The 24,809-nt window shown below is 42.0% G+C and overlaps 1 protein-coding gene across 1 annotated transcript; it reads right to left on the bottom strand.

The window, feature by feature from the left end:
* Window positions 1-2,142: 2,142 nt before the first annotated feature.
* LOC145876059 (uncharacterized) lies at window positions 2,143-18,269 on the bottom strand. The gene is made up of 2 exons (XM_082971831.1): window positions 18,216-18,269; window positions 2,143-3,555 (listed from the first exon to the last, which is right to left on the bottom strand). The coding sequence occupies exons 1-2, from the start codon at window positions 18,267-18,269 to the stop codon at window positions 2,143-2,145; spliced, it is 1,467 nt and encodes a 488-aa protein (XP_082827957.1).
* Window positions 18,270-24,809: the final 6,540 nt, after the last annotated feature.

The following is a 24,809-nucleotide window of genomic DNA, read 5'->3' as shown; positions in this document are numbered from 1 at the left end:
TGTTCTGGAATGCGGTCTCTTTAGGTTTTATCACCCAAAAGACATTGCAAATCTCCTGTCAGTGTTTTCTCCCAGAGGCCCATCCTCAGTAGAACACAGACACAATAGTTCTAAGAACCCTCTATTCTGTTGCATAAAACAACCATTTGATGAAATAAAAGTATTATAACATAATCTTGCAGTTTTGCTCTCAGTGTCCACTGAAAGTTGACTAGTAACAACAACTGGGACCTAAAAGACACCCACCATGAGACCCACTAAATCTGCCCAAGAAGAGGAAAACAAAAGAAAAACCCTTTTAGCTTCTAGAACTCTCGTCTCCTTGGAACGAGCCCAAACAAAACTCATCTCCAATACGGAAAAACGTGCAGTCAAAATAAATGGCAACGGACTGGCTAAATGCAAAACACAAAACTTTTTGACTGCCCACCCTTGAGACAATCAGCAACCAAGTTGTCCTCACCACGGACATGTCTGATTTCAAGAGGAAACTCCTGCAATATCCGTAGTAACTTTCCACCTCACTGCGGAGCTTCTCTCTCTTCTCAGGGTTCACTACATAGGCATGTTGTTGGATCAGGCCCAGTCCCCAATGTCATGCTCTAGTACATTTGGTTTGGCACATCTGAGAATGAACCCTGATATTCTAAAAGCAGGGTAACAATGTCAATATAATAGTCAGTTGGTTACATAAATAATTATTACTAAATGTTACATGAAATGTAAATATGAAATATTTGGTTGCATAGTCTTATTTTCAACAGCTTTTCAATTACATGTTGCTAGATGGGATAGCCCCAATGTCAAAACACAGTTTTAATGGGTCCAAATCAATAACCAATATGCAGAAACAGTTTGTGATAAATTGAAAACCTAAACATAAAATGTGCTATATACACAAACATCTGCCACAATAATCATATTACTTGTATTTTTTAAAACAAGCACCTTATAAACTGCACAAGCACCAAAACAGCTGTTGTTTTGATAAGTAGCAATAAATCACTGATATCCATTAGGGGGAAATCAGGTTGTACGTGCTGTTGAAACTAACACAACTAAAAAAAACACATGGAAATGGAGATATATTCTACCTCACTGGTTAGAGGACAACCTGCAGAAGACAGTCAGCTACATTTTGGAGTGATGCATTTAAATCTAGGGGTCCCTAAACAAAGGAACACAACACTGATTTGTCATCACTCATCGATATCATGTGGAGTTTTTTTCTTCTTTACCGTTGTTTTACCAGTTAAGTTGACTGAGAACACATTCTCATTTACAGCAACAACCTGGGGAATAGTTACAGGGGAGAGGAGGGGGATGAATGAGCCAATTGTAAGCTGGGGATGATTAGATATCCATGATGGTATGAGGGCCAGATTGGGAATTTAGCCAGGACACCAGGGGTTAACACCCCTACTCTTACGATAAGCACCATGGGATCTTTAATGACCTCAGAGAGTCAGGACACCCGTTTAACGTCCCATCTGAAAGACGGCACCCTACACTGGGCACTGTCCCCAATCACTGCCCTGGGGAATTTGGATATTGTTTAGACCAGAGGAAAGAGCGCCTCCTACTGGCCCTCCAACACCACTTCCAGCAGCATCTGGTCTCCCATCCAGGGACTGACCAGGACCAACCCTGCTTAGCTTCAGAAGCAAGCAAGCAGTGGGATGCAGGGTGGTATGCTGCTGGGTTAAAGCCAGCAGTGGGATGCAGGGTGGTATGCTGCTGGCAATCAATTGTGCGAAAGGAGGAAGATGAGTTTACACATCCTGTTAAAACGAACAGCTCAAAAACCACACGGAATCTGGGAATAATGTGTACATCCCTGGTTAGAGGACAACTTGTAGAAAACAGCTCGCTACATTTTGAAGTGATGCATTTTGATTCAAGTGGGTCACCAACATGGTAAGTGTAACACAACTCTTTTTGTGTTAGTCACTTTTTGTTAAATCTCATAAATAGTAACTCTTCCATTTCAGAGCCTGGATTTTCCCCCTGAGGCTAATATCCATATCATGTTGAAATCAATAGAACAGGGGACAAACGTTTAGGGTTCTACATTGTGACATCATTAAAATACTCCTTCTACAATGTTAAAACATTCTACATTGTGACATCATTTCATTGATATCATGAAACAACTCCTTCATGTATTTTCTGATGTTTGATCAGAGGTCTTTTATCTGTGAATCTCTTGTCACACTGATCACAGCTATAAGGCTTCTCTCCTGTGTGTGTTCTATGGTGAAGAGTCAGAGTGCTCAATGCAGCAAAACTCTTCTCACATTGACCACAGCTATAAGATTTCTCTCCTGTGTGTGTTCTCTGGTGTTGAGTCAGAGTGCTAGATGTAGTAAAACTCTTCCCACATTGACCACAGCTATAAGGTTTCTCTCCTGTGTGTGTTCTCTGGTGTAAAGTCAGATATCTAGATGTAGTAAAACTCTTCCCACATTGACCACAGCTATAAAGTTTCTCTCCTGTGTGTGTTCTCTGGTGTTGAGTCAGAGTGCTAGATGTAGTAAAACTCTTCCCACATTGACCACAGCTATAAGGTTTCTCTCCTGTGTGTGTTCTCTGGTGTGATACCAGATGGCCAGATCGACCAAAACTCTTCCCACATTGATCACACCTATAAGGTTTCTCTCCTGTGTGTGTTCTCTGGTGTAGAGTCAGAGAGCCAGATCGACCAAAACTCTTCCCACATTGATCACACCTATAAGGTTTCTCTCCTGTGTGTATTCTCTGGTGTAGAGTCAGAGAACCAGATTGACTAAAACTCTTCCCACATTGATCACAGCTATAAGATTTCTCTCCTGTGTGTATTCTCTGGTGTAGAGTCAGACTGCGAGATGCAGCAAAACTCTTCCCACATTGACCACAGATATAAGGTTTCTCTCCTGTGTGTGTTCTCTGGTGCACTGTCAGCCCTCCAGATACACCAAAACTCTTCCCACATTTATCACAGCTATAAGGTTTCTCTCCTGTGTGTATTCTCTGGTGTGATACCAGATGGCCAGATTGACCAAAACGCTTCCCACATTGACCACAGCTATAAGGTTTCTCTCCTGTGTGTATTCTCTGGTGTAGAGTCAGAGTGCCAAATGTAGTAAAACTCTTCCCACATTGATCACAGCTATAAGGTTTCTCTCCTGTGTGTATTCTCTGGTGTAGAGTCAGAGAGTCAGATCGACCAAAACTCTTCCCACATTGATCACACCTATAAGGTTTCTCTCCTGTGTGTATTCTCTGGTGTAGAGTCAGAGTGCCAAATGTAGTAAAACTCTTCCCACATTGATCACAGCTATAAGGTTTCTCTCCTGTGTGTATTCTCTGGTGTAGAGTCAGAGTGCCAAATGTAGTAAAACTCTTCCCACATTGATCACAGCTATAAGGTCTCTCTCCTGTGTGTGTTCTCTGATGAATTTTAATGCCTGATGAGGTGAATCTCTTCCCACAGTCAGAGCAGCAGTGAGTTCTCTTCCCTGTGGATGTCTGCAGGTGTTTATTGAGGTGTTCTGATCTGGAGAGACTCTTCTCTGCCTCGTCAGCATCATGAGGTTGTTGAGGCTCCCCAGAGGATCCATGATAGTTAAGTATCTCTCCTGCGTGAACAACAAAGTCAGACAGATGGTTAAAGGCCCACAACAGCGGTAATCCACTGTAAAAGGTGATGCCAACAGCGGAGCCATGATGTTGGACAACAATTGACGTCTGTAATGAATGTTAAAATTATTTGATATTTGCCTTAAAATGAGCAAGAATAGTCATATTTTGTCTTGTTTTCACATTCGTAGTAACATCAATGATTGTAGGCTAGAAATAAGTTATTCATGTTGTTGAACCTCTAAGCAGTGTGCCAGGCGACTTTTGGTCTCCAATATAGGCCCCTTTCTGTATTTGCTAAAATTGCGGCACGAGGACAATTTGATTGCAGAAACTCCTCCCTGCTAATGAGGAAACCACTAGTTATGGATGTAGTATATCTGCCTGGAGCAAAAATGGTGAGCAAAGATTTTAGTTTTTCACAATGTATTCTGAATGTGAATGGGGGAAACTCAGGGGAGTAACCTCCATTTCCAGGTTGCTTATGAGTTCATTTCACACTACTTTGGATTATAATTGTAAGGATATTTGAATGTCCTGTTTAATATAATGCTTGCTAAAGCATTAAGAATTATGTGTAATTATTGAAGAACCGCGTTAATGACAGTATCCATTTGGGTGTTGTCAATAAAGTTAAGATTTTATTTATTTATTTAACCAGGTAGGCCAGTTGAGAACAAGTTCTCATTTACAACTGTGACCTGGCCAAGATAAAGCAAAGCAGTGCGACAAAAAAACAACAGAGTTACACGTTGGATAAACAAACGTACAGTCAATAACACAATAGAAAAATCTACATACAATGTGTGCAAATGGAGTACGGAGGAAAAGCAATAAATAGGCCATAGTAGCGAAGTAATTACAATTTAACACTGAAGTGATGGATGTGCAGATGATGATGTGCAAGTAGAAATACTGGTGTGCAAAAGAGCAAAAAAGTAAATAAAAACATGGGGATGAGGTAGGCAGTTGGATGGGCTATTTACAGATGGGCTGTGTACAGCTGCAGCGATCGGTAAGCTGATCAGATAGCTGATGCTTAAAGTTAGTGAGGGAGATATATGTCTCCAACTTCAGCGATTTTTGCAATTCGTTCCAGTCACTGGCAGCAGAGAACTGGAAGGAAATGCAGCCAAAGTAGGTGTTGGCTTTGGGGATGACCAGTGAGATATACCTCCTGGAGCGTGTGCTATGGGTGGGTGTTGCTATGGTGACCAGTGAGCTGAGATAAGGTGGCCTAGCAAAGACTTATAGATGACCTGGAGCCAGTGGGTTTGGCGACGAATATGTAGCGAGGGCCAGCCGACGAGAGCATACAGGTCCCAGTGGTGGGTGGTATATGGGGCTTTGGTGACAAAACGGATGGCACTGTGATAGACTGCATCCAGTTTGCTGAGTAGAGTGTTGGAGGCTATTTTGAAAATGACATCGCCAAAGTCAAGGATCGGTAGGATAGTCAGTTTTACGAGGGTATGTTTGGCAGCGTGAGTGAAGGAGGCTTTGTTGCAAAATAGGAAGCCAATTCTAGATTTAATTTTGGATTGGAGATGCTTAATATTAGTCTGGAAGGAGAGTTTACAGTCTAGCCGGACACCTAGGTATTTATAGTTGTCCACATATTCTAAGTCAGAACCATCCAGAGTCGTGATGCTGGACGGGCGGGTGCGGGCAGCGATCGGTTATTAGCGATTAGTTTTACTAGCGTTTAAGAGCAGTTGGAGGCCACGGAACGAGTGTTCTATGGCATTGAAGCTCGTTTGGAGGTTTGTTAACCTGTTGGGGGTAGGGGGCAGTATTTACACGGCCGGATAAAAAACGTACCCGATTTAATCTGGTTATTACTACTGCCCAGAAACTAGAATATGCATATAATTATTAGCTTTGGATAGAAAACACTCCAAAGTTTCTAAAACTGTTTGAATGGTGACTGTGAGTATAACAGAACTCATTTGGCAGGCCAAAACCTGAGAAGATTCTGTACAGGAAGTGGCCTGTCTGACCATTCCTTGAGCTTCTTGGCTCTGTTTAAAGAAAATGTAGGATCTTTGCTGTAACGTGACACTTCCTACGGCTCCCATAGGCTCTCAGAACCCGGGAAAAAGCTGAATGATGTAATTCCAGGCGCTGGCTGAAAAACTTTAGCGCTTTTGGCAAGTGCTCTATTAGAGGACAATGGGCTTAGGCGCGTGCACGAGACGACCCCATGTTTTTATTTTCTTTCGTCTCTGAACCTAAACACGCTTTCCCGGTCGGAATATTATCGCTTTTTTACAAGAAAAATGGCATCAAAATTTATTTTAACCTGTTATGGCTAGGGGGCAGTATTTTCACGGCTGGATAAAAAACGTACCCGATTTAATCTGGTTACCACTCCTACCCAGTAACTAGAATATGCATATACTTATTACATATGGATAGAAAACACCCTAAAGTTTCTAAAACTGTTTGAATGGTGTCTGTGAGTATAACAGAACTCATTTGGCAGGCAAAAATCTGAGAAGGTTTCATTCAGGAAGTGGCCTGTCTGACAAGGTGTCGTTCTTCTTGTCTCTGTTTATTGAAGAGTGAGGATCTTAGCTGTCCCGTGACACTTCCAACGACTGCCATAGGGTCTCAGAAGGCGGTAAAAAGCTGAATCGTGGCTTTGCAGGCTCTGGCTGAAAAAAAGTAGCGCGTTTGGGTAGTGGCTGGTTACAGTACTGTGAGACTCAGGCTCGTGCCCGCGTCGACCGAAAGCTTTGTTTACTTTCCTCTGTTTAGCTAAACGGAGATTCCCGGTCGGAATATTATCGCTTTTTTACCAGAAAAATGGCATAAAAATTGATTTTAAACAGCGGTTGACATGCTTGGAAGTACGGTAATGGAATATTTAGATTTATTTTAAAATCGGACATATCGAGTGCATAGAGGAGGTCTATATCTATAATTCTTAAAATAATTGTTATGCTTTTTGTGAACGTTTATCGTGAGTAATTTAGTAAAATGTTAGCGAATTCCTCCGGAAGTTTGCGGGGGGTATGCTAGTTCTGAACGTCACATGCTAATGTAAAAAGCTGGTTTTTGATATAAATATGAACTTAATTGAACAAAACATGCATGTATTGTATAACATAATGTCCTAGGGTTGTTATCTGATGAAGATCATCAAAGGTTAGTACTGCATTTAGCTGTCTTCTGGGTTTTTGTGACATTATATGCTAGCTTGAAAAATGGGTGTCTGATTATTTCTGGCTTGGTACTCTGCTGACATAATCTAATGTTTTGCTTTCGCTGTAAAGCCTTTTTGAAATCGGACAGTGTGGTTAGATAAAGGAGAGTCTTGTCTTTAAAATGCTGTGAAATAGTCATATGTTTGAAAAATTGAAGTTTTTGTATTTTTGAGGAATTTGTAATTCGCGCCACGCCTATCATTGGATATTGGAGCAGGTTACATTTAATTAATAAAAAAATAGTGTTTTATGACAAACCGTTTTCTACAAATCCATCAAGGCACCAACTTTGAGAAGGTTTTAAAACAAAGGTTTCAAACCAATTCATGAATGTATCTAGGTATGTAATGACATGAAAAAAAAGTTGGCTGAATATTATACAATGACTTATCAACAGCTGTAACAATTTGACCCCCACAAGAAATCTTCACTGGCAATTCTAGAATATACTATATAGCCTCAATCTGGTTAAAACGATAATTTTGACCTCATGGATGTCCAGCCTTTGTATTTATAGTGTAGTGAATTCAGGGGGTAGTCCTGAGCTGACCTCAAACCTGGGTCCAGCAACTGTCAAGCCAACACCTTATAACTGTTACACCAAAATGTCTGAACTTCTTGAAGAGGTCGCTGGGTGTTGGGTTACGGTTGCTACAATAGCTTTCTCTATGAATTTGAGAGTGGTTACATTTCTCCAGCCCCCATTCCTCAGCTGTTTACCAAACCAAGTCTCTGGGCAGCCATTTTGTTGCTGTTTAAAAAACCCACACAACCCATCAATCTGCAGTTCAAACACTGTTTTGGTAATAAGATGATGGGGTTGGAGAAATGTAACTACTTTCAAATTCATAGACAGAACTATGGATGCAAGGACTGACCATCCATGATGTCAACATTATAGTTTTAACCATGTTGAGGCTATACAATGTTGGTTTACATTGTTTCTAAACATTGGAGTAAAAAAAGCTTATTTGGGGTTCTGATGGGGTACAACAGTTGAACTAAGCTCATGAGACATGTGTTATATTCTTCAAGAATCAATGGCTATAAATAAATCATTTAAAAGTCACAATATAGGTGTAGCAATTGCAGATTTCCGCTTTAACACCACACATCAGTTCAACAACTGCAGAGTTTGTGCCTCTGTATTTAAGACAGTACTTACTAGTGTTAATCAGGGAACGGTTTCTCAAAACCATCTTATGGCTAAGTTCACCGTTAGAACCATTGGACGCCTTAAGATGCGTTTGGGAAACCGGGCCCAGATGTCCAGTTTCCTCCTCTATCGATGTAACAGTCATCTCCCCCTCTTCCTCTTTCACTCCATAAACTGCATCCTCCTCTTCTTTTACTGTGACATCCTCCTCCTCTTCTTCCTCCCTTTTCGATGTAACAGTCATCTCCCCCTCCTCCTCTTTCACAGTAATGGCCTCACCCACTACATCTTGTTTTACTGTGATGTCCTCCTCTTCTTTAGCAGGAGAGTAGCTCAGTGACCGCATGGTTGGGAATGTTAGCTAGCTAGGCTAATGCTAAATTAACCAGCCCGCTAGCTGACTAATAACAACACCACCGTAAATATGAAATTAAATCTGATAACTAACTAGACGACAGAAGTGGTTTTAAAACACAGTGGCTAATATACACTAAAGCGTCTAATGAGCTTAATTGGTTCGGCTATTTTGTCTACAAGCTACCGAGGAGGCTTAATAACTTTTGCTGCTGTTGAAAGAAGCGTTCCGTCCACTACATTATACGTCACACCAACAGCATTACCTTAAATTCCCAGACCGCCATCTGCTGACTGGAGTGGGTAACGCAGTTGAGTAAAATGTCTATTTTATTTTCAGACAAGTTTGATTGTAGGAAGATTTTTTTACTCACCAGTGTAACAACACAGTGTGGTTAAACACTTAGTAAGCTAGTTGTAGTCACGATATGGTTACCTATAAGTACAAACAGTTATGTTTTTGCGTTATTACAAATGTATTGTAATGAAACAGCAGGGAACAGGTCTCGAACCCTCGACCTTCAAGCCCGAAGTCCAGCTTGCTATCGACTGTGCCGCAAAAGCTCGAACGGCAGAGTCAATATCCGCGCTTATAAACCCAGGGTCGTTACAGTATTAACTTATTTAGGGAAATCTTCTAAACTACCCACAATGCACTATTTTCCAACGTCATATGTATTATCAACTCTTTTATTTATTTTTATTTTTTTATGTTTGCACAAATCTTTATTTAACTTGTTGTAAATAACAGTAACATGCAAAACATAACATAACATAACAGCCAGAGGGAATCCAAAGAAATTAGAGAAAAATAAATAAAAAACTATTATATCAAATCAAATACAGACATATATCGAATACATTTATTTGACAAATTGTTTTGTATACGTTTTAAAGATTCTACGTACTGTTCCAAATCAGATAAAAAAATTAAGAAAAGGGGCTTTTTCTTCATAAATTTTGATTTATTGATAAAAGATTTTCCTAATAAAATAAAGAGATTTATGACATACTCACGTTCAATTGTGGAATCAGTGTAGTAAAATAATATGTCAAACTTAGTAATATCAATGGTTGTATGCAATTTGCGGCTAAGATATAGTTTTACATCAGTCCAAAACACTTCACTATATAAACAATTACAGAATAAGTGTTCAATAGATTCAGTTTCTAGTTCACAAAAACTGCATTCACTGGTAACGTCAAATATATATTTAGAGATCAAGCTATTACACGGATAGCATCTATGGATTATCTTAAAGGAGATCTCCTTTACTTTATTGGTCACCATAAATCTGTGTGGAGTGAGCCAAGCACGGCGCCAGTTTACATCAAACGATGAAGCCCAACAAAATATAGCAGAGGGAATAGACTTCCTGTAGAAAATATCCCTTATTAAACGATTGTTGAATTTCGTATCTAGTAGACCAATGCCATTCACCTGAATATCGCTTACAATCGGAGATATTCCAAAATATGCATTATTCTGAAGTAAAGTTTTTATCCCACTAGGTATAGCTTTAATAACAGTGTCATATTCCTTGCTTGAAACCTCAAAGTTGTATATTTCCATAAATTCTCTCCGTCTAAATAGATTCCCACTGTTATTAACCAATTGGCTGACAAGAACAATGTTTTTCGAGAACCATTTATGGTTAAATAACATCTTATTTCTATGTAATATTGACCCATTGTTCCAAATAAAACATTTATGAGGTGAAAAGTTGTGTTTATACAACAAAGCCCAGCACATTAAAGCCTGCTTGTGAATAACTGTTGTTGCTGTTGAAAGAAGCGTTCCGTCCACTAGATTATACGTCACACCAACAGCATCGCCTTAAATTCCCAGACCGCCATCTGCTGACTGGAGTGGGTAACGCAGTAGAGTAAAATGTTTATTTTAGTTTCAGACAAGTTTAATTGTAGGAAGCATAAGTTTTTACTCACCAGTGTAACAACACAGTGTGGTTAAAGACTTAGTAAGCTAGTTGTAGTCACGATATGGTTACCTATAAGTACAAACAGTTATGTTTTTGTGTTATTACATATTTATTCACTTATTTATGGAAATCTTCTAAACTACCCACAATGCACTATTTCTTAACGTCATATGTATTATCAACTCTATGCTACCGAGTTTGTATGCCAGTGTAACGGTGTAATGAAGTTACATTTAAAAAATTTATTTAACCATTATTTAACCAGGCAAGCCAGCTAAGAACAAATTATTATTTACAATGACGGCCAAACCCCTGCCAAACCCCGGCCAAACCCTAACCCAGACGATGCTGGGCCACTGTGCGTTGCCCTATGGGACTCCCTATCACGGCCTGTTATGATACAGCCTAGTTTTGAACCAGGGTCTGTAGTGACGCCTCTAGCACTGAGATGCAGTACCTTAGATCGCTGCTCGTGTGTTTACATTACAGTCAGTGATAAAGGATGTTATTCTGGGTAACCCAATGTGATTCTGGGTAACCCACAGCAGATTTCTGGAGAAATTGGAAATTGAGTGGTCCTTGGATACAAATGTATAAAGTTGACATTACATCATAAAATCCACCTTTTAAATCATAAATTAGCAATTTATGTTTTAGTAACTTCTGTTGTTGGTTTGGCCTCTCTTTATATGTTATTTGCCGAATCTCAGTTTTCCATGTGGGTTTTATGCTAAAGTTCCCTCTTTCAAGTTGGTAGCAAACTGGAAAATGCATCTTCTTTAGGAGTGCTATTTATATCCTGATCATTCATCCACACTGCATCTTCTTTAGGAGTGCTATTTATAACCTGTCGCTACTGATCATTCATCCACACTGCATCTTCTTTAGGAGTGCTATTTATATCCTGTCGACTACTGATCATTCATCCACACTGCATCATCTTTAGGAGTGCATCTAGCTCAAGCTTGCAAACGTTAAACACATCTCCATCTCCATTAACTACATCACACCTGCCCAGACCCACTAGAACACATCTCCATCTCCATTAACTACATCACACCTGGCCAGACCCACTAGAACACACCTCCATCTCCATTAACCACATCACACCTGTCCACTAGAACACACCTCCATCTCCATTAACTACATCACACCTGTCCAGACCCACTAGAACACACCCCCATCTCCATTAACTACATCACACCTGTCCACTAGAACACACCTCCATCTCCATTAACTACATCACACCTGTCCACTAGAACACACCTCCATCTCCATTAACTACATCACACCTGCCCAGACCCACTAGAACACACCTCCATCTCCATTAACTACATCACACCTGTCCACTAGAACACACCTCCATCTCCATTAACTACATCACACCTGTCCACTAGAACACACCTCCATCTCCATTAACTACATCACACCTGCCCACTAGAACACACCTCCATCTCCATTAACTACATCACACCTGTCCAGACCCACTAGAACACACCTCCATCTCCATTAACTACATCACACCTGCCCAGACCCACTAGAACACACCTCCATCTCCATTAACTACATCACACCTGTCCACTAGAACACACCTCCATCTCCATTAACTACATCACACCTGTCCAGACCCACTAGAACACACCTCCATCTCCATTAACTACATCACACCTGTCCACTAGAACACACCTCCATCTCCATTAACTACATCACACCTGTCCAGACCCACTGGAACACACCTCCATCTCCATTAACTACATCACACCTGTCCACTAGAACACACCTCCATCTCCATTAACTACATCACACCTGTCCACTAGAACACACCCCCATCTCCATTAACTACATCACACCTGTCCACTAGAACACACCTCCATCTCCATTAACTACATCACACCTGTCCACTAGAACACACCCCCATCTCCATTAACTACATCACACCTGTCCACTAGAACACACCTCCATCTCCATTAACTACATCACACCTGTCCAGACCCACTAGAACACACCTCCATCTCCATTAACTACATCACACCTGTCCAGACCCACTAGAACACACCTCCATCTCCATTAACTACATCACACCTGTCCAGACCCACTAGAACACACCTCCATCTCCATTAACTACATCACACCTGCCCAGACCCACTAGAACACACCTCCATCTCCATTAACTACATCACACCTGTCCACTAGAACACATCTCCATCTCCATTAACTACATCACACCTGCCCACTAGAACACACCTCCATCTCCATTAACTACATCACACCTGTCCACTAGAACACATCTCCATCTCCATTAACTACATCACACCTGCCCAGACCCACTAGAACACACCTCCATCTCCATTAACTACATCACACCTGTCCACTAGAACACATCTCCATCTCCATTAACTACATCACACCTGTCCACTAGAACACACCTCCATCTCCATTAACTACATCACACCTGTCCACTAGAACACATCTCCATCTCCATTAACCACATCACACCTGTCCACTAGAACACATCTCCATCTCCATTAACCACATCACACCTGTCCAGACCCACTAGAACACACCTCCATCTCCATTAACTACATCACACCTGTCCACTAGAACACACCTCCATCTCCATTAACTACATCACACCTGCCCAGACCCACTAGAACACACCCCCATCTCCATTAACTACATCACACCTGTCCACTAGAACACACCTCCATCTCCATTAACTACATCACACCTGTCCACTAGAACACACCTCCATCTCCATTAACTACATCACACCTGTCCACTAGAACACACCTCCATCTCCATTAACTACATCACACCTGTCCACTAGAACACATCTCCATCTCCATTAACTACATCACACCTGCCCAGACCCACTAGAACACACCTCCATCTCCATTAACTACATCACACCTGTCCACTAGAACACACCTCCATCTCCATTAACTACATCACACCTGTCCACTAGAACACACCTCCATCTCCATTAACTACATCACACCTGTCCACTAGAACACATCTCCATCTCCATTAACTACATTACACCTGTCCACTAGAACACACCTCCATCTCCATTAACTACATCACACCTGTCCACTAGAACACATCTCCATCTCCATTAACTACATCACACCTGCCCAGACCCACTAGAACACACCTCCATCTCCATTAACTACATCACACCTGTCCAGACCCACTAGAACACACCCCCATCTCCATTAACTACATCACACCTGTCCACTAGAACACACCTCCATCTCCATTAACTACATCACACCTGTCCACTAGAACACACCTCCATCTCCATTAACTACATCACACCTGCCCAGACCCACTAGAACACACCTCCATCTCCATTAACTACATCACACCTGTCCACTAGAACACACCTCCATCTCCATTAACTACATCACACCTGTCCACTAGAACACACCTCCATCTCCATTAACTACATCACACCTGCCCACTAGAACACACCTCCATCTCCATTAACTACATCACACCTGTCCAGACCCACTAGAACACACCTCCATCTCCATTAACTACATCACACCTGCCCAGACCCACTAGAACACACCTCCATCTCCATTAACTACATCACACCTGTCCACTAGAACACACCTCCATCTCCATTAACTACATCACACCTGTCCAGACCCACTAGAACACACCTCCATCTCCATTAACTACATCACACCTGTCCACTAGAACACACCTCCATCTCCATTAACTACATCACACCTGTCCAGACCCACTGGAACACACCTCCATCTCCATTAACTACATCACACCTGTCCACTAGAACACACCTCCATCTCCATTAACTACATCACACCTGTCCACTAGAACACACCCCCATCTCCATTAACTACATCACACCTGTCCACTAGAACACACCTCCATCTCCATTAACTACATCACACCTGTCCACTAGAACACACCCCCATCTCCATTAACTACATCACACCTGTCCACTAGAACACACCTCCATCTCCATTAACTACACCACACCTGTCCAGACCCACTAGAACACACCTCCATCTCCATTAACTACATCACACCTGTCCAGACCCACTAGAACACACCTCCATCTCCATTAACTACATCACACCTGTCCAGACCCACTAGAACACACCTCCATCTCCATTAACTACATCACACCTGCCCAGACCCACTAGAACACACCTCCATCTCCATTAACTACATCACACCTGTCCACTAGAACACATCTCCATCTCCATTAACTACATCACACCTGCCCACTAGAACACACCTCCATCTCCATTAACTACATCACACCTGTCCACTAGAACACATCTCCATCTCCATTAACTACATCACACCTGCCCAGACCCACTAGAACACACCTCCATCTCCATTAACTACATCACACCTGTCCACTAGAACACATCTCCATCTCCATTAACTACATCACACCTGTCCACTAGAACACACCTCCATCTCCATTAACTACATCACACCTGTCCACTAGAACACATCTCCATCTCCATTAACTACATCACACCTGTCCACTAGAACACATCTCCATCTCCATTAACTACATCACACCTGTCCAGACCCACTAGAAAACACCTCCATCTCCATTAACTACATCACACCTGTCCAGACCCACTAGAACACACCTCCATCTCCATTAACTACATCACACCTGCCCAGACCCACTAGAACACATCTCCATCTCCATTAACTACATCACACCTGTCCACTAGAACACATCTCCATCTCCATTAACTACATCACACCTGTCCACTAGAACACACCTCCATCTCCATTAACTACATCACACCTGTCCACTAGAACACACCTCCATCTCCATTAACTACATCACACCTGTCCAGACCCACTAGAACACACCTCCATCTCCATTAACTACATCACACCTGCCCAGACCCACTAGAACACACCTCCATCTCCATTAACTACATCACACCTGTCCACTAGAACACATCTCCATCTCCATTAACTACATCACACCTGTCCACTAGAACACACCTCCATCTCCATTAACTACATCACACCTGTCCAGACCCACTAGAACACACCTCCATCTCCATTAACTACATCACACCTGTCCACTAGAACACACCTCCATCTCCATTAACTACATCACACCTGTCCAGACCCACTAGAACACACCTCCATCTCCATTAACTACATCACACCTGTCCACTAGAACACACCTCCATCTCCATTAACTACATCACACCTGTCCAGACCCACTAGAACACACCTCCATCTCCATTAACTACATCACACCTGTCCACTAGAACACACCTCCATCTCCATTAACTACATCACACCTGCCCACTAGAACACACCTCCATCTCCATTAACTACATCACACCTGTCCACTAGAACACACCTCCATCTCCATTAACTACATCACACCTGTCCACTAGAACACATCTCCATCTCCATTAACTACATCACACCTGTCCACTAGAACACACCTCCATCTCCATTAACTACATCACACCTGCCCACTAGAACACACCTCCATCTCCATTAACTACATCCTACCTGTCCACTAGAACACACCTCCATCTCCATTAACTACATCACACCTGTCCAGACCCACTAGAACACACCTCCATCTCCATTAACTACATCATACCTGTCCACTAGAACACACCTCCATCTCCATTAACTACATCACACCTGTCCAGACCCACTAGAACACATCTCCATCTCCATTAACTACATCACACCTGTCCACTAGAACACACCTCCATCTCCATTAACTACATCACACCTGTCCACTAGAACACATCTCCATCTCCATTAACTACATCACACCTGTCCACTAGAACACACCTCCATCTCCATTAACTACATCACACCTGCCCAGACCCACTAGAACACATCTCCATCTCCATTAACTACATCACACCTGTCCACTAGAACACATCTCCATCTCCATTAACTACATCACACCTGCCCAGACCCACTAGAACACACCTCCATCTCCATTAACTACATCACACCTGTCCACTAGAACACACCTCCATCTCCATTAACTACATCACACCTGTCCAGACCCACTAGAACACATCTCCATCTCCATTAACTACATCACACCTGTCCACTAGAACACATCTCCATCTCCATTAACTACATCACACCTGTCCACTAGAACACACCTCCATCTCCATTAACTACATCACACCTGTCCACTAGAACACATCTCCATCTCCATTAACTACATCACACCTGTCCACTAGAACACACCTCCATCTCCATTAACTACATCACACCTGTCCACTAGAACACACCTCCATCTCCATTAACTACATCACACCTGTCCACTAGAACACACCTCCATCTCCATTAACTACATCACACCTGTCCACTAGAACACACCTCCATCTCCATTAACTACATCACACCTGCCCACTAGAACACACCTCCATCTCCATTAACTACATCACACCTGTCCACTAGAACACACCTCCATCTCCATTAACTACGTCACACCTGCCCAGACCCACTAGAACACATCTCCATCTCCATTAACTACATCACACCTGTCCACTAGAACACATCTCCATCTCCATTAACTACATCACACCTGCCCAGACCCACTAGAACACATCTCCATCTCCATTAACTACATCACACCTGTCCACTAGAACACATCTCCATCTCCATTAACTACATCACACCTGTCCACTAGAACACACCTCCATCTCCATTAACTACATCACACCTGCCCAGACCCACTAGAACACATCTCCATCTCCATTAACTACATCACACCTGTCCACTAGAACACATCTCCATCTCCATTAACTACATCATACCTGCCCAGACCCACTAGAACACACCTCCATCTCCATTAACTACATCACACCTGTCCAGACCCACTAGAACACACCTCCATCTCCATTAACTACATCACACCTGTCCAGACCCACTAGAACACACCTCCATCTCCATTAACTACATCACACCTGTCCAGACCCACTAGAACACACCTCCATCTCCATTAACTACATCACACCTGCCCAGACCCACTAGAACACACCTCCATCTCCATTAACTACATCACACCTGTCCACTAGAACACATCTCCATCTCCATTAACTACATCACACCTGCCCAGACCCACTAGAACACACCTCCATCAACTACATCACACCTGTCCAGACCCACTAGAACACACCCCCATCTCCATTAACTACATCACACCTGTCCACTAGAACACACCCCCATCTCCATTAACTACATCACACCTGTCCACTAGAACACATCTCCATCTCCATTAACTACATCACACCTGTCCAGACCCACTAGAACACACCTCCATCTCCATTAACTACATCACACCTGCCCAGACCCACTAGAACACACCTCCATCTCCATTAACTACATCACACCTGCCCACTAGAACACATCTCCATCTCCATTAACTACATCACACCTGTCCAGACCCACTAGAACACACCTCCATCTCCATTAACTACATCACACCTGTCCAGACCCACTAGAACACACCTCCATCTCCATTAACTACATCACACCTGCCCAGACCCACTAGAACACACCTCCATCTCCATTAACTACATCACACCTGTCCACTAGAACACATCTCCATCTCCATTAACTACATCACACCTGCCCAGACCCACTAGAACACACCTCCATCTCCATTAACTACATCACACCTGTCCAGACCCACTAGAACACACCCCCATCTCCATTAACTACATCACACCTGTCCACTAGAACACACCCCCATCTCCATTAACTACATCACACCTGTCCACTAGAACACATCTCCATCTCCATTAACTACATCACACCTGTCCAGACCCACTAGAACACACCTCCATCTCCATTAACTACATCACACCTGCCCACTAGAACACATCTCCATCTCCATTAACTACATCACACCTGCCCAGACCCACTAGAACACACCTCCATCTCCAGCGCCCGAATCAGCACCATTTTATTTCTCTCCGTCACTTTCATCTTTTAGATAATAAAGCATTATACCTTTCTATTGAATTAACAACAGAGGATTGGTTGATTTCCAGGTTTTAATTAAGTATAATATTTAGGATGATTGACGAGAAAAGTATCGTCCAACTCTGGGGGTATCTCACTGCACCCTCAAATGCCATGTCTTGAAATATGCAGACAGACGGATTAAAAGTAAGTTTACATTATAATCCTGTACTTCTGACAGCCAACTTTCTAACTCCTCCCATAACTTTATGACATCATAACATTCCCAGAAGGATTATTGAGTCATTGTTAGTTTTACACTGAAGACATGACTCTGCCGTTGTGCTGTAGAATTAGGGGATTTTGTCTCTTGTATAATAAGGGACTATCATCTGTCCCAACATCACAGGCCACAGACTTTGATACAGTTAAAGTTTTTTTATTGTGGGGTTCTCCCTGTGCACCTGCCAATGTAAATCTATTGAACGAGACAAATTACCAGACAGGACATATTGCTAATGCTCTTCCTATTGATAACCTGAATGACAATTAACTTGTGGGTGGTGGTGGTGATGACGGCCTATTGGATGACGTCCTCCATCGGGATTCTCCAAAAAAGAAGACGCTCTGGATTGATCATCAGGAGTCAGATGTGAAGGAGGAGGTTGATCATCAGGAGTCAGATGTGAAGGAGGAGGTTGATCCTCAGGAGTCAGATGTGAAGGAGGAGGTTGATAATCAGGAGTCAGATGTGAAGGAGGAGGTTGATCATCAGGAGTCAGATGTGAAGGAGGAGGTTGATCATCAGGAGTCAGATGTGAAGGAGGAGGTTGATCATCAGGAGTCTGATGTGAAGGAGGAGGTTGATCATCAGGAGTCAGATGTGAAGGAGGAGGTTGATCATCAGGAGTCAGATGTGAAGGAGGAGGTTGATCATCAGGAGTCAGATGTGAAGGAGGAGGTTGATCATCAGGAATCAGATGTGAAGGAGGAGGTTGATCATCAGGAGTCAGATGTGAAGGAGGAGGTTGATCATCAGGAGTCAGATGTGAAGGAGGAGGTTGATCATCAGGAGTCAGATGTGAAGGAGGAGGTTGATCATCAGGAATCAGATGTGAAGGAGGAGGTTGATCATCAGGAGTCAGATGTGAAGGAGGAGGTTGATCATCAGTGAACCTCTAGGATTGTGGCTGGGCTGGTGTTTCCACTTCCAGCTTGGTCATATATTTTGATACATTGAATGTTGATATTGTGAACCTATGTTATATATTTGCACCTCCTGTTTCAGGAAGTGATGTCACTAAGTACTGCCCCAAAACTGTTGGTGTCGTGAGTATTGTTTTGGTTTTTTCTGTGGATGCTTTACTCTTGTTTTTGTGAATTAAAAGAATGAGTATCCACAACTCTGCTGCATTTTGGTCTTCCCTGCAACACCATGACATTTTTTGTGACAAAAGGGTTAAACAAATCAAAATATATTTTATATTTGAGATATTTCAAAGCAGTCACTCCTTGCCTTGATGACAGCTTTGCACACTCTTGGCATTCTCTCAACCAGTTTCATGAGGTAGTCACCTGGAATTAATTTCAGTTAACAGGTGTGCCTAGTGAAATGTTAATTTGAGGAATTTCTTTCCTTCTTAATGCGTTTGAGCCAATCAGTTGTGTTGGGACAAGGTATGGGTGGCTCTCATGAGGATTGCCACAGGAAATGAAGACCCAGAGTTACCTCTGCTGCAGAAGATCTGTTCCTTAGAGTTAACTGCACCTCAGATTGCAGCCCAAATATATGCTTCACAGAGTTCAAGTAACAGACACATATCAACATCAACTGTTCAGAGGAGACTGTGTGAATCAGGCCTTCATGGTCGAATTGCTGCAAAGAATCCACTACTAAAGGACACCAATAAGAAGAAGAGACTTTCTTGGGCCAAGAAACATAAGAAATAGACATTAGACCAGGGAAATTTGTCCTTTGGTCTGATGAGTCCAAATTTGAGATCTTTGATTCTAACCGCCGTGTCTTTGTGAGACGCAGAGTATGTGAACGGATGATCTCCGCGTGTGCGGTTCCCACCGTGAAACATGGAGTTGTGATGGTGTGGGGGTGCTTTGCTGGTGACACTGTCTGTGATTTAGTCAGAGACTGTGTGAATCAGGCCTTCATGGTTGAATTGCTGCATGCAAAAACACTGTTTACAAATAATGTGCTTTTCTTAAAAAAACAAGGCTATTTCTAAGTGACCCCAAACTTTTGAACGGTAGTGGTGTATTGTTACACCATGTAGGAGCAGTATAGACCTAGTCTGTTCATTATATACATCTACATGATGTATTGTTACACCATGTAGGAGCAGTATAGACCTAGTCTGTTCATTATATACATCTACATGATGTATTGTTACACCATGTAGGAGCAGTATAGACCTAGTCTGTTCATTATATACATCTACATGATGTATTGTTACACCATGTAGGAGCAGTATAGACCTAGTCTGTTCATTTTATACATCTACATGATGTATTGTTAGTCCATGTAGGAGCAGTATAGACCTAATCTGTTCATTATATACATCTACATGATGTATTGTTACACCATGTAGGAGCAGTATAGACCTAGTCTGTTCATTATATACATCTACATGATGTATTGTTACACCATGTAGGAGCAGTATAGACCTAGTCTGTTCATTATATACATCTACATGATGTATTGTTAGTCCATGTAGGAGCAGTATAGACCTAGTCTGTTCATTATATACATCTACATGATGTATTGTTACACCATGTAGGAGCAGTATAGACCTACAGTAGCTGGCTACTTATTTATATGTTGTTTGACTGAATGAAACTGCCTTAAATGTGCTGTAGTAAACATTTTTTATTCTCACTAATCAATCACCACATTCCTGTCTTTGTATGTCTCAATAGTATTATTTAATTAAATCCATGTAAAATAATCTTTGTCTGAAAATAAAATCTGATCCTCAACTGCGTTTCCCTCCAGTCAGCAGACGGCGATGTGCGTCTTTCAGGCGATTCTGCAGCGTGACGTATAATCTAGTGGACGGTTCTTCATAAACAGCTCGTCAACCACCTCGGTAGCTTGCTAGCCGACATAGCCGAAAGATTCAAGCTATTTATACGCTTTCGGTCTATATTAGCTACTGTGTTTTAGACACACTTCTGTCGTATCTACTTGTTAACCTATTTAATTTAATATTACGTTATTTTTTATTAGTCAGCTATAGTAGCTGACTGGTTAAGTTAGCATTAGCCTAGTCGCTAATGATAGCTAGTTAGCTAACATCCCCGAACATGAGCTCCCTAAACTACTCCCCTCCTGTTAAAGAAGAGGAGGTCTGCTGGACGGAGAAAGAAGCTCTGGGGCTGAACATTGTCGAGAAAGAGGAGAAGGAAGAGGAGGATGTTACAGTAAAACAAGAAGTAGAGGGTGAGGCTGTTACAGTGAAAGATGAAGAGAAAGACGTTTCAGTTAAACAAGAGGAAGAAGAGGATGATGCTGTTTTTGTCACATTGGAAGATGAAGAGGAGGAGACAGGAGATCTGATTAACACCAGTAAGTACCGCCTTCAATTAGTTTTTAACTTTGGATATTCGGAGTTGGCTCGTCAATACCTCTTCAACGGAGGGCCCTGGGATGATGACTGATATGTCTAGAATCAGACGACGTAGAGACAAGCTACCCCTTGTTTTCTCCGTTCCGTTTCCAAAAAGTGACTTAACATATATATTTGAGGAGGGTCTATCTGCTGACTGCAGACTGGGGGGCCACGGCATGTAGTGATTTTAATGTAGTGATGTTTTACTACACACAGTGACCCCCAATAGAGCCATGTGAGAGTTGGGTTGGCTACACCAAAGATTATGGATATACTGACAAGATGTCTCTCCGTCCTGACAAGGGGAGTCGTTGTCCACAAAGCGGCACTGTGGGTTGTCTCGCTCCCGCCTATCCTGTCTTTGGATTGGTGGATACATCTTATTATTGTAATCTATTGTTTATATTCTATGAGGGTTGTTGTCGTCAACCGCCTGTATTCAATGGAGAGAGATGCTAAGCTACTAGCATGAATATGCATAGCGATCTGGAGACAACTCCTATAGTGTTTTTATCAAAGTTGTCGGTATGACACGTGTCCACGTAACAACTTAATCATTACGAAACTTCTGTTAGATCAAGTAAACCTCACGTAGCAAATAAGCCATTCATTTTGTTGTTGACCAAATTCAACACTTTCCACATTGGGTTGATAATTGTTTCCACTTGGATACAACCTACTGGCATGACCTAGAGAGATACAACCTACTGTAACCTACTGGCATGACCTAGAGAGTTACAACCTACTGTAACCTACTGGCATGACCTAGAGAGATACAACCTACTGTAACCTACTGGCATGACCTAGAGAGATACAACCTACTGTAACCTACTGGCATGACCTAGAGAGATACAACCTACTGTAACCTACTGGCATGACCTAGAGAGTTACAACCTACTGTAACCTACTGGCATGACCTAGAGAGATGTAACCTACTGGCATGACCTAGAGAGATTCAACCTACTGTAACCTACTGGCATGACCTAGAGAGATACAACCTACTGTAACCTACTGGCATGACCTAGAGAGACACAACCTACTGGCATGACCTAGAGAGTTACAACCTACTGTAACCTACTGGCATGACCTAGACAGATACAACCTACTGTAACCTACTGGCATGACCTAGAGAGTTACAACCTACTGTAACCTACTGGCATGACCTAGAGAGATACAACCTACTGTAACCTACTGGCATGACCTAGAGAGATACAACCTACTGTAACCTACTGGCATGACCTAGAGAGATACAACCTACTGTAACCTACTGGCATGACCTAGAGAGTTACAACCTACTGTAACCTACTGGCATGACCTAGAGAGATGGAACCTACTGGCATGACCTAGAGAGATTCAACCTACTGTAACCTACTGGCATGACCTAGAGAGATACAACCTACTGTAACCTACTGGCATGACCTAGAGAGACACAACCTACTGGCATGACCTAGAGAGTTACAACCTACTGTAACCTACTGGCATGACCTAGACAGATACAACCTACTGTAGCCTACTGGCATGACCTAGATATATATATATATATATACAAGCATTTCTAAACTTTTTTTCTCACTTTTATGGGGTATTGTGATGTCTTTATGAGGTATTGTCTGAAAATTGATAATTGAAAAAAAAATCTATTTTATAATAAAAATGTGTAAAAAGGGAAGGGGTCTGAATGCATGTATGTTGTATGTTCTAGGGCAGATTTAAAAAAAATAGTATTTTCTTTCTACCAATTGATTGGTTGAAATGTTATGACGTGTATTTGTTCATATAGACACTCCCCATGTGTTTAATAAAATCAACTGTATGTGCAGAACTTGAACTGAACTGATGCTTCAAGCGTTTGAATAAATAATTAACACACACAAATGACTTGAGGAAGCCAGAGGTCAATATAACCAGAAGAAAATAACCAATTCCCCACCTGCTGCTGGCCTTCGTTAATTCTGACGTTATGCTCCTGAAGTTTCCGGTAAAATAGGCAAACTTTTTCCATTTCCGTTTGAAGTGCCAATTTATCTGACCATTTCTACCGATCTGCGTGCCAGTTATGAACGAGTTACAACACCTGTTTGGCTCCTCCACTTCCTGGGTCGGTGAAGTGTGGTATTAAATTTAAGGATTAAATCATTTAAGGAATATATCCGAGTCTCACGCTCATCACCTGTGGAATGCGGGGCTTCCAGCGAGGTGTGGATTTAATAGTATGTTGTACCTAGCTTCCCTCCTTCAGGGAACAGTAGTTATAGTCATAACATGTGGATTTAATAGTATGTTGTACCTAGTTTCCCTCCTTCAGGGAACAGTAGTTATAGTCATAACGTGTGGATTTAATAGTATGTTGTACCTAGTTTCCCTCCTTCAGGGAACAGTAGTTATAGTCATAACGTTAAGCTTGTCATATGATGAACTTTAACTTAAATACTGGATCTTGCTGTGGGACAGTTTTTTTGTATTCAGATCTCTGAAATGCTCTCTAACTACGTAACATTTATATCTCCTTATATTATGCTGGGAAAACAGTTTTCATGGGCACAGAAATCCTAAATCATTTCAGTTTACTAAATCCAATGGTTCTAACCGAGAGTCACCTTAACTTTATTGACAACTCCCAAATGGATACTGTCATTAATGCAGTTCTTAAATAATTACGCATAATACTTAATACTGTAGCTGTTTAGTTACAGTCACATGTTCAACTGTCATCAGCTGATCCAGGAAATAATTTTCTGCATGCCAGTCAAATGTAGTTCTTCATTCATTACACCGGTAAAGACAGTTATGCCGTGCTCCACGTTGGATCCAACATCCCAAACAAATCAATGTTCATAATGTGTTATTGTCTGGTTGATTTACAGTAGGGTCTCGTTAGTCCGTTTGGAAACGGAGATACTTAGCTCATAATGTGTAGAGATCTGTTCCTTGATGGATAGGC

Source organism: Salmo salar, unplaced genomic scaffold, assembly GCF_965601325.2.
Source record: "Salmo salar unplaced genomic scaffold, fSalSal1 ptg000432l, whole genome shotgun sequence".
Lineage (NCBI taxonomy): Eukaryota > Metazoa > Chordata > Actinopteri > Salmoniformes > Salmonidae > Salmo > Salmo salar.
Note: the sequence above shows the minus strand (reverse complement) of the source record. Positions and strands in the feature narration are given on the sequence as shown.

Excerpts from the sequence above, each read along its gene's own strand:
- LOC145876059 (XM_082971831.1), bottom strand. The coding sequence starts at position 18,269 with ATGAAAGTGACGGAGAGAAATAAAATGGTGCTGATTCGGGCGCTGGAG. Across the intron at positions 3,556-18,215 it reads TTCGGGCGCTGGAGATGGAG|GCAGAGAAGAGTCTCTCCAG; the intron begins GTGTGTTCTAGT and ends GATGCTGACGAG.